Source organism: Haliotis cracherodii, unplaced genomic scaffold, assembly GCF_022045235.1.
Source record: "Haliotis cracherodii isolate W230 unplaced genomic scaffold, xgHalCrac1.p SCAF_4, whole genome shotgun sequence".
NCBI lineage: Eukaryota > Metazoa > Mollusca > Gastropoda > Lepetellida > Haliotidae > Haliotis > Haliotis cracherodii.
Genome location: NW_027266297.1, coordinates 18,959,722 through 18,978,014, shown reverse-complemented (window position 1 = coordinate 18,978,014; position 18,293 = coordinate 18,959,722). Strand labels below are relative to the sequence as shown.

General features: G+C 38.2%; 1 protein-coding gene across 4 annotated transcripts in view; it reads right to left on the bottom strand.

Moving 5' to 3' along the window:
• Positions 1-8,022: 8,022 nt before the first annotated feature.
• The window catches only part of LOC139478154 (protein Hook homolog 3-like), a 33,243-nt gene continuing 22,972 nt past the window's right edge, over positions 8,023-18,293 (bottom strand). For 2 of the 4 annotated variants that reach the window (XM_071260490.1, XM_071260488.1), the window contains one exon: positions 13,573-16,839. Coding sequence is in view for 3 of the 4 variants with exons in the window: in XM_071260488.1 (XP_071116589.1) it covers positions 16,800-16,839 (40 nt within the window). In the remaining variant the exon portion in view is untranslated. Of the gene's footprint in view, positions 10,783-13,572; positions 16,840-18,293 lie in introns of those variants that run through there. The other 2 variants (XM_071260491.1, XM_071260489.1) reach the window with 2 other exon arrangements.

Genomic DNA, 18,293 nt, shown 5'->3' with positions numbered 1-18,293 from the left:
ATGTTTTTTATACCCATTCTTGGGTAGTGAAATGCATGGGGCGTGCATAAAAGTCCACTTTTGCATGGAATGCATGCTTTTCTGTAGCAGGTGCGCTTTTGTGACTTACATACATGTACTTCAATATTGAAAACCAAACTTTACTTTTTGAAAAATACACTAAAATATTGGTGTCACAGGAACTTTTGTTGTTGAGTATAGATTGTAAGTTTATTTCTGATGATTGTTACTGCTACAGATTGAAGCGCTCGTAACCTCCCTTAGTTGTTAACAGTGAACGCTCAGTCCAAGCGCTTGACGCCATCGATATGCTTCCGTTATAGAGAATTCCTCAGTGAGAAGCGTCTTCACAGACATTAATTCCCTTCTGGGATATATAGAGAATCTCACCCGAGTGTCTTTTGATATCAAATATATCAACACGAGATGGAGAACTCCGAGGCTTGTCGAGGATTGTTTCCACTTTTATCAACAAGTGTTGATATATTTGATATCAAAAGACACGAGCGTGAGATTTTATTTATCATCCAACATCATTCTTTCAACTTTTTCAATTTGTTGACAGTAATAAGCAGTGTCTTAAGTGTAAAACGTACTGCTAACAGCTTTAGTGACAGAGCCATCAGTAATGTCATTTGATTGTGACGTCATGATAACCAATGACGTCACAATGGTCTGCAAAGCATTGTGATGCAATTTCATTGCAGCAATATCGACAGTGTAGATATCGCTTGATCTCACCCAAGCGATATCGCCTGTGGGAGCCAGTTTTGGATGATAAATTACCTTATTCAAGCAACTTCCCGACATAAGTTTCAAGAAGGTAGGTTGTCCTTTTACAAAGCCAGACAAGGTAGGTTGTCCTTTTATAGAGACAGATAAGGTAGGTTGTCCTTTTACAGAGCCAGACAAGGTAGGTTGTCTTTTAACAGAGCCAGATAAGGTTGGTTGTCCTTTTACAGATCCAGATAAGGTAGGTTGTCCTTTTACAGAGCCAGACAAGGTAGGTTGTCTTTTTACAGAGCCAGATAAGGTAGGTTGTCCTTTTATAGAGCCAGATAAGGTAAGTTGTCCTTTTACAGAGCCAGGCAAGGTAGGTTGTCCTTTTACAGAGCCAGATAAGGTAGGTTGTCCTTTTACAGAGCCAGATAAGGTAGGTTGTCCTTTTACAGAGCCAGATAAGGTAGGTTGTCCTTTTACAGAGCCAGACAAGGTAGGTTGTCCTTTTACAGAGCCAGATAAGGTAGGTTGTCCTTTTACAGAGCCTGACAAGGTAGGTTGTCCTTTTACAGAGCCAGACAAGGTAGGTTGTCTTTTTATAGAGCCAGATAAGGTAGGTTGTCCTTTTACAGAGCCAGATAAGGTAGGATGTCCTTTTACAGAGCCAGACAAGGTAGGTTGTCCTTTTACAGAGCCAGATAAGGTGGGTTGTCCTTTTACAGAGCCAGACAAGGTATGTTGTCCTTTTACAGAGCCAGACAAGGTATGTTGTCCTTTTACAGAGCCAGACAAGGTAGGTTGTCCTTTTACAGAGCCAGACAAGGTAGGTTGTCCTTTTACAGAGCCAGATAAGGTAGGTTGTCCTTTTACAGAGCCAGATAAGGTGGGTTGTCTTTTTATAGAGCCAGACGACGGCGAATCGAGGTCATCCTCGACCTGACTTACACTTTGTATCTACTTGTCCAGGGCGAACAAGATACCTATCTGAAAGCGACGGTATTTCAGTCTGCTTCCAACATTGTTTCGTGGATTCAAGAACAGAGCACGTGTTCCATTCAAGACAATAAACTGTGAATAATTGTGGACATTCGTTTGTTTCTTTGTTGTTTAACGCCACATTGAGCATTATTCCTGGGTACAATGTGTGAAGCCCACTTCTGGTTTCCTATTGATGGACTATCGCTAAAAGCGGCGTAAAACCATACTTACTTACTCACTCAGCAATATTCCAGCTATATGACGGTGGTCTGTAAAAAAGTCAAGTCTGAACCACACATGATTGACATCATGAGCATCGATACTCGCAATTGGGATACGATGACATTCATCAACCAACTCAGCGAGCCTGACCACCCGATCCCGTTAGTCGCATCTAGCAGTCCACTGCATAATCGCGACTATATCATAAGCATGTGTTTAGGAATCACTTTCAAATTGTGATGACTCAAATGTACACCTAAAGAAACACAGGAACATACGGTACAAGTAAATACATGAGGAATTGGAAAGTCACTGAATAGTCACTGAATCACAGAGAATTATGACGCTACAGTGAACATTCAAACTTATTCGATCACACAACTTTATGTGAAAGGTCATGTTATTTGTGTAGGATAAATTAGCAATTGGAGATAACTTACAGAAACCTACAGACAACTTGCTGTATTTATCTCTGTATTTTTGTTTTTGTCAACTACGTATATGTTACAGCTTTAAGAATATTTGAATGGAAAATTCCTACATGTAGAAGCCTGAAACTAATATGTGCGAGTTCATATGCAAGCTACGGCTACGCAGTTGCGGTTATGGTACTAATGTGCATAAACCAAGAAATGTGCCTTGAGGTTCGTTATATACTGACTATATAATTATTTTATGTATATTGATGTATGATGGATACGTCTTCACCGGTTGGGCAGGATACGCTCGCTCGCCTTATCGCAATCACTGTGTAACATCACTATTGATTCATAAAAAAAATGCTTCTGATATACATGTACTTGAATCGTACAAAAAGTTGATTCTGCTTTGAGCTAATGATCTTCTGGATTTGATTAGTATACTCCATATAAAATCAAGATCATCAGCTCTTCTGTGAAACACCTTTAGTTAGGATAGACGCTTTGGTGTAGACATTTCATAGATTTTTTGCCTTGGGCAGAGGTTGCAATGGACAGCGACGTGTATGAGTTTTAAAATCTTATTCATAGAAGTCAAAAGGAAAAAGGTTTTTTTATAAGGATCTATTCACCGAGTTATTTTACAAAGATTTGATCACTGAATTGTTTTCACACACGGATGCATTAACATTTAATCAAACATTACTATTTATATGGTTTCTTAACTATAGTAAAACGCAAATAAAATACGGCTCGAAAATAACACTACTCGTAACATCAAATGTAGACTTCAATGCGCACTAAACACATCGATCAACCATTATTATCTGTTTAAATTACTCAACGATGATATTCGCTGAACTATATCTAGTCTCAAAATTGCATTTCCTTCTTACAAGCATGGGCTGGGTTATTTATGTGGTGGACACCGCACGTGCCTATGCAGAAGCAACTGCTTGACACACAGGTGCGCCTGTTTGAAATCGGGTTTGTGATGCAATAGTGCAGGCCAGAGCCACAAATCTTGTGCAAACTGTGACTTAACTGAGCGGTGACGTGATTCAGAGACTCTATATATGCAGATAACACTATTTGATATGAGTTTTTATTTAGAAAATAAAGTTTCTTAATATCACATATTTGTTTGATTGTTATTTATTACAATTTATTCACTTAATAATAGAGTTTACTTTATCAAAAACGAAACTTGTAAAACAATACCAATTTCATTTGTGTGCTTTAGGCAGGACAAGTACCTGCCCATTGCGTGAAATGGCAAGCTGGTTGCCCATTTTGTTAAATATTTGGAGAATTATTGTTCATTCAAAACTATTGAAAATTGCATGCAATGAGCAGATAATTGTTTGCAAGCTGTATTGCCCATTGTCCGCATTGGGCAAACGGCCTGCCCAATGCACGCAATGGGCAATTGCACAGATTGGGTGTAACATATGCGCCCACTGTCCGTCATGTTCAGCAGAGTAGTTGTGCACCTGTATCCACGTGGAAACTACAGTAATTATAGATATAGATCTAGATATGACTTTTAAAACATTTTTAAAATCGAACGATGTGACAAAATGTTTTAACGTGAACTTATTTCCAAAAATGGATTATATTTTACTCAAGTATGTTTTGTGAGTATCATCTTTTATTTCATTTGTATAGACGGGTCAGAACACATGCTTTCTTGAGGAACTATCTTTGAATCCAGACCAAAGTTACTGCTAAGTCCGGGGACACGGGTGGCTCAGTCATCTAAGGCGACGCGATTCGCTGTGCAGAGTTGCGTCCCTTGGCCACGCCAGAAACCTATGATTATGGGTTCGAATCCTGCACTTAGCAATATGACGGCGGTCTGTAAATAATCGAGTATGGATCAGACAATCCAGTGAAATGACATCATGAGAATGGATCAACGCAATTGGGATGCGAAGATATCCCGATCCCGTTAGTCGCCTCTTACAACGAGCATGGGTTGCTGAAGACCAATTCTAACCGGATCTTCACGTGTCTACATGTTGTTGGTAATGTTATCATAAACATCAAACTAATTTGTTTGGCATTTTAAGAAAGTGGACGATTCTCCGTGTGGGGATTACAAATGAAAACAACTGAGATCAATGCATTTAGTTTGTTTACTTAGACGAGGGAAAAGATTAACTACATAGCCACGTTGGGAACACCTCACTGTGCCCTCACCTATTGTTATACGGTACAGGTGTAGTCAGCCGTGGTTAAGTGGGTAACCTATAGTCTGTTGGGTATCTTCCCAAAACGTAGACCTGCAAAAACGCAGACCCGTTAAAACAACACTCGTTATGGCTGGTTGCATTAGTACTTAGTACCCTGTACCCTTGATTAAGTAGAATGGTATCACCCATGTAAGAAGAAAGAAAGCTGGGTAGATTTCACAATTTTATATTCAAATGTTATTTCATTGTCATTTATGATTATCAGTCATTTTCACTTGTTTATCATCATTGGACCAACTGCATCCATGTACTGAAGGGGTGTCTTTTCACGGCGTTGAGGCTGTTCCTTGAGTCGGACAAGGCGATGTTCTTTCTCTCTGTAGACAACCTTTCTGGGTGGCGGTGCTGCTCCAAATTGCATCTGCGCTAGTTTCGCTCTCTCCGAAATTTCTACCTTCTGGATCAGTTCGATAAATCTGAAGATGTTTGGATGCTTGTGCTGGAGGGACTTGCCGATTTTGGAGTGGAAACCTTCTAGGTTGTTGTTTGTACGGGGCCCTTGTGTCGCATGGTGATTCCACAGTCGAGGTGGGAACCGGGCATCGTCATCCACCCATGTCGTAACGATGTAGTCGTTCATGGCATCAGGTTGGCGCACGTCAGGGCACTGGTTCATGGCTTCAAGCCAGGCATCTTGGACCTCGAGAAGGGGCAGCAACGGCAGACCTGCAGCTCGTCGTATCAACTTGCGAACCTCCACATCTTCTTTGTATGCAACTGCAAGTCCTAGTTCTTGTGTTTTGCGCCATATTGCCTGACAGAAATGGAATAGACAGCCTTTTACATCAGTCTGAGGAAATACAGTCTCAGCAGCTTGAATGGCAGCAAGTTCCAAGTCTGTTTGGATAACAGATGGAGCTAGGGGTCGGCCGAGGATCGCTGAACCTTGGTCTTGAGGAGGTTGAAGAGCCTGGTGTATGTAGCTCTCTGGCGATCTGGAAGGAGTGTGTAGACCAGAGGGTACATGGTGGAACCTGACATCGCGTGAATAATGTATACTTGGTTCCACAGAGGAGGGCAGGTAGAGAATGTTCCATACATGAAGATTTTATCTGCGGACTGCGGTGCTTCAAGAGCCTCGTCGGAGCAGAACGCCAGTATCTTGTCGTCCTCTCCGTCAGCAAACAACAGGAATCTTCTTCCATCTTGTCTGGCTGTCCACTGATCTGGAAGGTCCACCTCAGCTCTTGACCTCGGCAATGGAGGGATGTTCTGTTGTCTGTGGCGATACATGGCACTACTCACACTCGGGAAGGACGGCAGATGCGGCACCAAGTCGTCCTCCTGTTGGCTGATGAGGTCGTTGTAGATTTCCTGCATAGGTGTTGTCTCTTCCCTGGACCTCTTCCTTATGGCGTTGACAAATCTCACTGCTCGGTCATCACTAGGTGGATGGTTGTGTTCTGACGTGCCGCGAACATAGTCTCTGACTGCGGTGCATTTGCCACTGCAAGATCTGTTCACACACCTCCAGTACACATTTTCATTCTTCGTCCTGTTCTAAGCATACGTGTAGCCGTCTAGGAGAACTTGTGGGGCACCTTTCTGGGACAAGACATACTCAACTTTCGTAAGTCCGGCCATAGCTTAATTGGACGAGGTTGAAGCTCATGTTTAAATATATTTATCTATATTGGTCAAGGTCTCCTTGAACGATTAATTTTGCCACACAAATATAAAACGTCAATGTCAGAGAATAACCAGTCTCCAGTATCTATCGAAACAGATGCCATCAGCGTAAAAGGCAAAAGGCGGTGAAAAACATGAATGGATCACCGAAAACAAGGGACCATTCCCTTATCACTGTGTGACGTACGATCCTTTGTATAATGGGGCTACAATTAATCAAGTGACAGGGAGTACATGCATTTAGGCTGCACATGAATTACCATTACCAAGGATACTGTGTTGCAATATATCTCAACTAACCTATGTTCGTTTGTAAGAGGTGACTAGGAGCGTGGTTTTGACAGATTTCTTCATCAGTTAACACACTATTCTTATACGAAGCATTATTTGATATTTGCTGTGCTTACATGCAATGGTTATGTTACTTGGTGCCTTGTCAGTGGGACCAACTTCAAACCTGTCATCTAAGGTAGCAGGCTTTGGATCACAGCTTGCTGGGGCTGAATACGTTTATTCCAATTCCGGTTCCTCTTTTCCAGTTTGTTCCTTCTACCAATGACAACACCGACTTACTTCACCCTAAAAGCCATTCAGCGGTTCATCTTCTCTTTGACCCATTTGTTTGACAGCATCCCAAACTAATTTAAAGAAGTGATCCCAGTTGGTAGGAGGCTGCTCCCAATATTTTGGGCCACACCTGAATAATTGACGAAGGTTGTTATTGTCAACAATAGAAAGTCACCTGTGATTATATGTCCAACAGGTTAATAGCAGCATGATGAGTCTTGGCAGCCACAAGTTGTGAAATTTACATCATGGACTACCAACCGCAACACATTCACATAATTGAACATGAGTCAGTGAGTGAGTTTGGTTTAACGCTGCTTTTAACAGTATTCCAGTTATATCACGGTGTGTCAGCTTAATGTGGGAGGAAAGCTCGAAGTGATGACGTTTACCACTTTCGGTGAAAGCCACGAGCATGGGTATGGTGCTGACAAACCTAGAAACATAATCAGGGCAAACCGGGATTCGAACCCACAATCATAGGTATCTGGCCTGCCCAAGGGACGCAACTCTGCACAGCGAATCACGACTGGGCCACCCGTGCCCCCTAATTGAACATGAGTAAAGGGTGTATGTATATGAAAATGAAACTGTTGGTGGTTCCTGGAATTTTAAATATTAAGACAATTTGTAAAAATAAAGTTTTCTGCCTTCTCCCTAGCTTTTTGAGCATTGTAAAACTGTGGTTTACGGATATGTGGATTAGTGGAGGATGTAGGAATAAATTTATCAGCAATTTCATTTAATCCATCCACAAAAAAATACATTAGCATCCGAACCAATATTGACGGATTCAAATGTATTATTACATAATGTTTTAAAGATCCTTTTTCTTTTGAATAATTCAATCTTGAGGAAAAAATAGCATCACATGGATTTAGGGATAATTGGAAAATGGCCACTACCACGTGGAGTATGTAAGTGTCTGTGAAGGATAAATCTAGTGAAATACTAGTATATGCGCCAGAGGATGACCGTATCGTTACAAATGCATAAATCATTATTAGAAAAGAATCCTCAAGGAGGCACTAGTGGCACTAGTATTCTCTTTTTGAATTAGTGATAGTACCACTCCAAATCATCCATGATGACACAGTGCATGGGGAGTTTGTCATATACATGTAGTGCTTGAAGGGCAGCCTGCTGAAGAGAAATCTTCATGAAGAGTTGAACATCTGGATAGATAACCTTGTACCACAGCTAGACAAAACATCATTCATGATCAAAATATTTATTGGATAAATATATATACAAATAATGTACAGTACAAGAAATATGTTACATATAAATGCATATGTGACAAGGGGCCTTCTATAGTAGAGGTGTATGAAACTCCCAGTCATGACATATTAACAGCATCCCATTCAGAAAAGCTAAACTACATTGCATTCAAAACAAAACAAAGTACCATACTCCCATTTACAAAATCTTGTTATAATAATCATAGTAATCAAAATCTTTGTAAAACCTTCCATATACAGTCAGTTCCAAACAAGCTTGAATAGTACCATAACTTATAGCGGACTGTCTTGTCAAAAGACTATCATTGCAAACAGCCACAGATACAGCCAAATTTTCCATGGCATATTTCCTTTTGACTTGCATTTAAGAGAACAATCCTCACTGTAATTCATGGTTAAGATGGTAAACCTTTACTTTTTCGTTGTCCTTATTTTCTATCTTACTTTGTATATGTCATAGTTTCATCTTATCAAATGATACTCTTACAAATGGGATCTGTAAATGAGTGGTAGTTAAGACATTCAATCCTTCATGAAGACAGACACAAAATATACATATTTTCACAAAACAAAAGCTTGTGTTGAATTAATGTTGAATATGATTTCTTGCATAGACCATATTTTCCTTGAAGGTATCTAGGTAACGTTCATGCAAGGTACTTAAAACCTTGACAGATTAGAAGGATTTATTCATATGTTCACTGAGGAAATCAAAGATTCAAACCCCCAAAATACAAAAATAAAGCAGAATGGAAATAGGTTACACAAGAACATTTGCTTGATGATGATGAAATAAGTTTCTATGACTAAGCTACAGTTGAAACAAAGTAAAAACAAAAAAGCGACAAGGATGGCTAAATGAAACAAGGAATCAGTTAGTGTAAGGTGTATGGTGCTGCAAGACAATCACTTATGTCAACACTTTACACAACCTTAATGCAGGACAGAACCTAACGTCTTCACTTCTTCAAGTCAAGAACAGATGTGAGGGTATTTCCTAAAGTGACGTAAAAAAAATAAGACTTAGTGCCATATCGAACAAGTGACCTTTTTAAAGTTAAAATGTTGTTTATATTATTTTGTAACACTCATGTGGCAGTTCAAGTTTGAATTTTTATTCCGTGATATTGAAAATAAAGACATCCAAGTTGATTGAAACCCATACTTACGTAGCTAGTTGCATCATAATAGTGAGTGAGTATGGTTTTATGCCACTTTTAGCAATATTCAAGCAATAACATGGCGGGAGACACCAGAAATGCGCTTCACACATTACACCCATGTGGGGAATCGAACCCAGATCTTTGACATGATGAGTGAACGTTTTAACCACAAGGCTACCCCGCCCCCCTGCATCATAATGAGGTAAATAGTATCTTTAGAACTATTTAATAGAAGTTGATTAACTTTTCCACAGCAAATAATGTATGAGATATTCTTCAGCAATTTTTTATCTTCATATGGTGGCCATTGTGTCTGATTTGGCGTATATTTATTGTACAGGATTCATGAATAAATTTCATACAGCATGCATTTGGTTTTAAATAGAATATATGTACAAAGGTTATAAGCATTAATAGCATAAATAGCACTAGTAGTTTTTTACAATCTAACAGTATAAGGAGAAATGTACACCTGTTGTCATATATTGCAGGACATTGCCATTTCAACATGTGTTCAGTTGCTTGTTATACTACATTTATGATTTAATAACAAGACCCTCAGTTTGAAAATATAGACAGCAAACAAATGTGAAAAGGATCTCAAATCTGTCCCTTAACAAGAAATCTTAAATACAGACCGATATTTCCCATATGCTGAAAAAGCTGCTGAACAGTTGTAAAATCAAAGCAGAAAGGTTGTAACAGGCATGGAAGAAAGACATCGACAATGAACAGTAATATACCTATTTAGTTTTCCTCCCCCCAATAACTATGCATGTATATATTTTCAAGATACAAATGCATGACATATAAATAGAATAATTCACATGGAACTGTAATGCAGAGATCAAGTTTAGTCTGTGATAAATATTCACTGCATTAAGCATCACATTATTAAAATATAAACTCTCTGAACAACTAATCAACATATCCAATCCATGTCATACCATCCTGGAAGATTTTGCATAACTTTGAATAAATGTCTGCCTTGGGTTTCGATAACAAATGATACAACCCATATTCCCCACTTGACTATGAGATTATACACATGTGAAAACATACAGGGATAGAAATTCACACGCCAGCTAGCCTGATCAGTTCATATATTGTGAGTAAGTATCCTGATGACTAGCAGAATTTCATGATTTTAAGGGGTTGTCATGTTATTCCAAACATTTCAGGTTAATTTCTATTGTTGAAGTGTCTATGATTTGTAATGGCACATCTCTATGTATAAACTATACTGAATGGTAGTCATACTCCCCATGAGATTAGCCTTATTGATGGTATCCAAAGTGAAAAGGATTTGTTTGTCATTTAATGCTGCAGTCAGCAATATTTCAGCTTTATCAAGGCTGCCGATAAATAAGTCTGGCCAAATTAAACCAATGATCAATAGAATGAGAATCCCACACCACTGTTATGTTTACACTAGGTTTGCAATGACTTCTGGTTTCAGTGGCTCTTCAGAATGTTCAGTTTCAATTCCTCTAAATGATTATATCAATTTCTTCAAAAAGAAATATATTTTGAACAGGTGCTCAGTATATTATCCTTCCACATGGCAAGTTGGCATCTTCAAGTTAATCTGTAATAAATATCATAACATTTACATCACAGGTAACACAAACTTCAAATCTCAATAGCTCTTCGGACTTATAAATTAATTGTGTGTAATACTGCAGTCATTTATCAAAATTAGGTGCATATTATTACACCAAATCTTCTATCTAAATTGAAAATTGAAATATTTACCGGTCATCCTTTCTGACAAACTAGATACTGTACCACTCAACCTATGCAAGAAGGATATCACTGCAAAGTTTGGCTTCAACAACTACATGTAAATACATCACAACAAATCAATACTGAAAATGTAGACTATACATCTCAATCATCCTTCAGGATGCATCAGATATATGGCGTGCCAATCTTTCTTTAAGATGGCTGTGATATATATGATGACATTCATTCTGTAAGGTGGTTCTGACATACTGCAAGTGAATCATTCATAATCGTTGAAACAGCTACACTCTATGTATAAACAGGTATACGGTATCCCTGATAAACCATCATATTGCAGGATAGGTAAAATACATCCATATGTAGAATACATGCATGTTCACCCTTGTCAGTGAGCAGTGACTGTATCACATACATGGTATGTATATCTCTGTGACCGCGGTATATCAATGCCCTGATGTGGACTCATGCCCAGTGGTTTGGATTACAGGATTAACTGGACATACATTGAGTAATCAGACAAACTCTTTGTGCTTATATGGGAACAAAATGAGTACGTTAAGTACTTTCTATCAATATTTTAACCTAAATGGTAGGACAGTGACTACAAACACATTGGCCAGATCATTAATATAAAGATCCTGTGTTGGGGCTATACGGCTTACAGGAATCAGTGCCACGCAACTGGATGACTACACCCAACAACTGACAACAAGCTGCTTACTCTGAGGGATACCTTTTCAAAGTTGGCTTTCAAGTGTGATGATTCAATGTTTTGAGGAAACATAAGTTGGGAAAAGACATGTGTTCCACTTCTTTGCTATCAGGGAAATGTTAAAGAGTTTGACAAGCAAAGAATCATCATGCTGAATCGAAAGTATTTATAAAAACAATAATGTAAATTCCAGAATTATCATATAACATAATTCATATTTAAATACCATGTGAATAATGTTTCACCTGACCCATGACCAAGGATAGCTCACACGTCACTGTCGTGTCACTACAACCAATGACAACTGACAAAGGTCAGAAAGATAATGTTTCAACCAAGACAGGTCAATACCAAATCAAATGGACCAATGACGCTGCATGAATGTCAATACCAAGTCACCAGGACCAAGGACACTGCATGAATGACAATACCAAGTCACCAAGACCAATGACACTGCATGAATGTCAATACCAAGTCACCAGGACCTATGACCATGATGACACTGCATGAATGTCAATACCAAGTCACAAGGACCAATTACACTGCATGAATGTCAATAGAAGGTCACAAGGACCTATGACACTGCATGAATGTCAATACCAAGTCACCAGGACCAATGACACTGCATGAATGTCAATACCAAGTCACCAGGACCAATGACACTGTATGAATGACAATACCAAGTCACCAGGACCAATGACACTGCATGAATGTCAATAACAAGTCACCAGGACCAATGACACTGCATTAATGTCAATACCAAGTTACCAGGACCAATGACACTGCATGAATGTCAATACCATGTCAGTAAAACAAATGACAACTCAATGAATGTCAATGTCAAGTTCCAAGGGGCAATGACACTACATGAATGGCAATGTCAAGTCCCAGGGGCAATGACACTGCATGAATGTCAATACCAAGTAACCAGGACCAATGACACTACATGAATGTCAATACCAAGTCACCAGGACCAAGGGCACTGCATGAACGTCAATACCAAGTCACCAGGACCAATGACACTGCATGAATGTCAATACCAAGTCACCAGGACCAATGACACTGTATGAATGACAATACCAAGTCACCAGGACCAATGACGATGCATGAATGTCAATAACAAGTCACCAGGACCAATGACACTGCATGAATGTCAATACCAAGTTACCAGGACCAATGACACTGCATGAATGTCAATACCATGTCAACTCAATGAATGTCAATGTCAAGTTCCAAGGGGGCAATGACACTACACGAATGGCAATGTCAAGTCCCCAGGGGCAATGACACTGTATGAATGACAATACCAAGTCACCAGGACCATTGACACTGCATGAATGTCAATAACAAGTCACCAGGAACAATGACACTGCATGAATGTCAATATCAAGTCACCAGGACCAATGACACTACATGAATGTCAATAACAAGTCACCAGGACCAAGGGCACTGCATGAATGTCAATACCAAGTCACCAGGACCAAGGACACTGCATGAACATCAATACCAAGTCACCAGGACCAAGGACACTGCATGAATGTCAATAACAAGTCACCAGGACCAATGACACTGCATGAATGTCAATAACAAGTTACCAGGACCAATGACACTGCATGAATGTCAATTCCATGTCAGTAAAACAAATGACAACTCAATGAATGTCAATGTCAAGTTCCAAGGGGCAATGACACTACATGAATGGCAATGTCAAGTCCCCAGGGGCAATGACACTGCATGAATGTCAATACCAAGTCACCAGGACCAATGACACTACACGAATGACAATACCAAGTCACAAGGACCAATGACACTGCATGAATGTCAATACCAAGTCACCAGGACCAAGGGCACTGCATGAATGTCAATACCAAGTCACCAGGACCGATGACACTGCATGAATGACAATACCAAGTCACCAGGACCAAGGACACTGCATGAATGTCAATACCAAGTCACCAGGACCAATGACACTGCATGAATGACAATACCAAGTCACCAGGACCAATGACACTGCATGAATGACAATACCAAGTCACTAGGACCAATGACACTGCATGAATGACAATACCATGTCAGTAAAACTGATGACAACTCAATGAATGCCAATGTCAAGTCCCCAGGGGCAATGACCAATCTGTTGATATTTTGTTAGAGGAAATGAAGAGAACCTCAAGAAAGTATCAAAAGGAAATAAAATGGTTGAATTACTATGATAGTTTAGGAAATTTGATTAAAGAAACAAACCATTAGTGGTTTTCATAGACATGTTAAACAAGTGGTAAAATATAATATAGGTAATAAAGTATAGTATGCATACTGATCTGCCACATGCTTAGATTATTTCTACATTCTATAAATACATATATATATTTCTTTTGATTTAATCAGCATGGGAAGCATTTTGACACATTACTTACACATAAACAGAATATCAGCTAAACAGGTTCAAATGTTGATCATGTGATTCTCCATTGAAATTTGAAAATGCACAGTTTGCTTACCTAACCAACGTAGGAATCTGAACTTAGCAACACAACACAATAATATTGACTGATCAATTACTATAAATATTTCTAAGATAATGTAGCCAAGACAATGTCATATTTCAAATAAAATCCAGATTCATACGTGACTATACATCAATATCCTCACCAGACAAGCTGACAAGAAGCATGATTAAGAATTCCCAGCTTATACCAATTTAGAAACACATGCCAAGTCTGATAACTCACTGCACCATGCAAGTTACATCGTGTAACTGTCTTCAGTTGTAACAATATATCAACCAAAAACATTTGCCCCGCACACAAAAACATGCCCACACGTGGATCAGGAATCCTTTCTCTGACCCATGTGTAATGAGGATAATACAAACCCATGCTGTTTAAATCACCAAGAAGCCAACCTCTGATAACAGACATTTTGCGAACACTTGGTGTCATCACTGATTTTCAGTGATCCATTCATGAACTTTTCACATTAATTTTGCCTAATACGCCAAATGGAAACTGTTTCGGCAGATAGTCGAGACAGGTTATTCCCTGGCATTGACGTTTGATATTTTGATGAAAAGATCCACAAACAGCTAAATCATACAATGGAAGAATTCCAACAGTGACAACTTATTTTATTTTGTTAGTTTTAACTACTTTTTAGAAGAAAGGGAAGAATCTTTAACACACAAACAGAAGTGAAAGGAACTATTTTCTACAATTACTTCTACAAAAATCTTATAAACTATCATAATCACTTGACACAACAATTACAATGATAAGCTCAATAGTTTTGTGTATAATAAGGGCTCAACATTAACATACATCCACTAGTCTAAGACAAGTAAATTCAGGGAGGATCAGCAGCATTTCCTTGTGGATTATCACTTGAACTACTTGGTAGATGGCAATGTTTTGCAGACTAATGAAACAGTCTATTTCTAATCCTGCTTTATCTCCCAACATATCCTGTTACAGTAACAGTCATGGTCAACTCATGATCATGATGATATCTATATATTGAACAAAAACAGGGACCATGAATAATTTGGGGGATATTTTTTCGTAGCGAAGACTTACTTTAAATGTGTATTGTATATAAAAATATTTCATGATCTCCTAACTTCTTTGTTCTGTATACCATTATCTGCATGTTACATGTCTAAGACTGTCTGTTATCATGGTTATTGGGTTTACATAATCAGCTAAATATGGTCAGACTGCAAGACAGCTCTACATACCCTGATAAGATGTTATAGACACAAAACTGCAAAGTAAGCAAATATTTCACGTGAAAATACAAATACCAAAAGCAGAGTAACCACTTTAAGACTAGGATGAAATGTACATACAACAAATGATTCACTGTAAAATATCTGAAAACCAAAGCACGGCAATCAAAGATGAAATGAAACATAACTGTTTAACCCTGGCATGCAAATATAATTCAATGACCACAAAGCAAGCCCACATAATAAACCAAAGAAATGCCATGCAATGAAACACAAAAAACATCATTATAATATCCGAGACAGTAATTTTCTTTTATTTCTTATAAAATGGTTTGAGGTTTGGTGCCATGACCATATACTATCATGTTACAAACATACAGAAATAACATCATCTGTTACTTTAACATCATCTCAAACACATGCAGTCAAACATTCTCACATTCATCTCCAAACATCACATCATCAACTAACCTACCAATCTTGATCACTAGTATTATAAAGTTATACATTTTCAATATCTTTTTAAAAGATCATTAAAACACCTACTGAGCTCACTTTTACTGAGATGAACTGAGCTTGTTTTCAATGTAACATTCATTAATGGGCTGACAAGACAATGACCAATGTAACCCTGATACACAAAGGATGTGAGTAAGGCCCCCATAGCCTGCTGTTAGTTTTATGATGTTAAGGCAGTTAGTGTGTTGTTACACAGTGATGCATGACTTAACAATATACCTCTCATCATTATGCTCAGCATGAGTGTAGGAATTCTTATGAAGCAGACCCAATGCTTGAGAGCTTGTTTCGTTCAGTTCTCATGGATGAGAAATGATAATTTTCAATCAAGCAATTCTCCGTCAACATAATTAGTCAAAGGTACTGGAACTTACTAATTTTCAAGATACTTGCATATAACAACTTCATTATTGTTAATCCTGAGGATGTTTCATGTTTAACCCACTTAAAAATTCCAGCCAAGGACAAATAGATTGAAAACACACACACCCATCCCATGAGCCAGCATCATGAGCATTCACTAAGTAAATCTGGCATATTATAAATAGACATATTATTTTTATGAGAGAATAATGTCACATTATTCTGTCATGGACTATGTGTCACAGAACCTAGCTCAGGTCTCAGATCCACTAGAATGGTTTCCGTTATCAGAATTTTTCATGTCAATTGCCATCAATATTCAAACTTTCTGAGTCGAGTTGTCTCCCTTCAATTTCCGCTGCATACGAATGCATATACTCATGCTAAACATATTCATCTTGTATGCTATATAATACATATAATACAGTCTGCATCTCACTGATACAGAATAATATATGAGTGTATGAAACACAGCCAGCAATAGTGTGCACTGCCGCCACTGTCAAGCACCAATCCCATGATAGCGATGATGTCACTGTTGTCATGACGACGGGATGTTATTGCTAGTGCCAAGTGAGACACTGCAAAGACAACAAAACAGGGTTAGTAGAAAATTGTTAACAACATATGTAAAGAGACTAAAGAAACACAAGTACGAATGTCAAGATCAAGGGTGTATGATAGGCATCATTTAATCACTCACAGAAAAGTAAAGCTTGTTAACTTGTCACTTAATCAGAAATATGCCAACATTTCCATCATGTCTATGTCAGTTGCAATAAAAAGAGAAGCTCCTTCTTCAAATGTTCAGTATGAAATTGCATGCTAATAAAACCTTCTGCTACAAGCAACACATTTAAATTACAGTAAACATGGTAAAACTTCAACCCAACATATCATTTAAGACAATGTGATTTTATGTTTTTGATGGTGGCAAGTTCTCCGTTCCACAAAGTGAACCTTGTACTGCGACTGTCTTAAGCGTATGTTAAAATGTGGCTGCTATGATTATCTTAGTAATATGACTATCATCGATGGATGTTAAAGTAAAGCTGCTGCATCTTAGTGCTCTGACTATTATAATTATATGTTAAAGTATGACTGCTAAGATTATCTTAGTATGACCATCAGAAGTGTATATTACAGTATGGCTGTTACGATCAACTTAGTTATACAACTATCAGAAATGTATCTTAAAGTATGGCAGCTACGATCATCTTTGAAGTGTATGTTAAAGTATGGTTGCTACGATCATCTTAGTACTACGACCTTCAGAAGTGTATCTTAAAGTATGGCAGCTACAATCATCTTTGAAGTGTATGTTAAAGTATGGTTGCTACGATCATCTAAGTACTACGACCTTCAGAAGTGTATCTTAAAGTATGGCAACCACGACCATCTTATAAGTGTATCTTAAAGTATGGCTGTTATAATCATCCTGGTACTACGACTACCATAAGTATATATTAAAATATGGCAGTGACAATCCTCATATTGCCAAGACTACTTTCTGGAACGGGGCCAAGGACTACTGATTTGTTGGTGTGAAACCACGGTGCAGTGAACCTTATATCCCCCGAACATGCAGCAGTAATAAGAGATCATGCATACTTTAACCCTTGTCCTTCCTCCACATTGAGAGTTTATCCTTCTCAGCAATACAAGATTAAATATGTCATGCTGTTTGACTCCCTTCTGTCAAATCTAACACAGAAATAACACTTGAACACTTCATTTCAAAAGCATAGATGTAGATGGTATAAAACAAACATGATGAAAAAAACTTTACCATGTTTACCGAGAGAAAATTGTTTGACGAAGTGAGAACATCTGGTCCCTTTCCCCAAACGTGTGCTTTTCTAATTAAACTGTTCATTATTTACATTAAAAGATTACGAACTAGTGCATATAGACATACATTCAGTACTTAAACATTTCTTAAAATCAAAAGTGTGAACAAAACAAATCTTGCTCAAAATAGAAAGCATTTATTGTAGATAGTGGATAGTTTGTAGTAATAACTGAGTGTTAACTG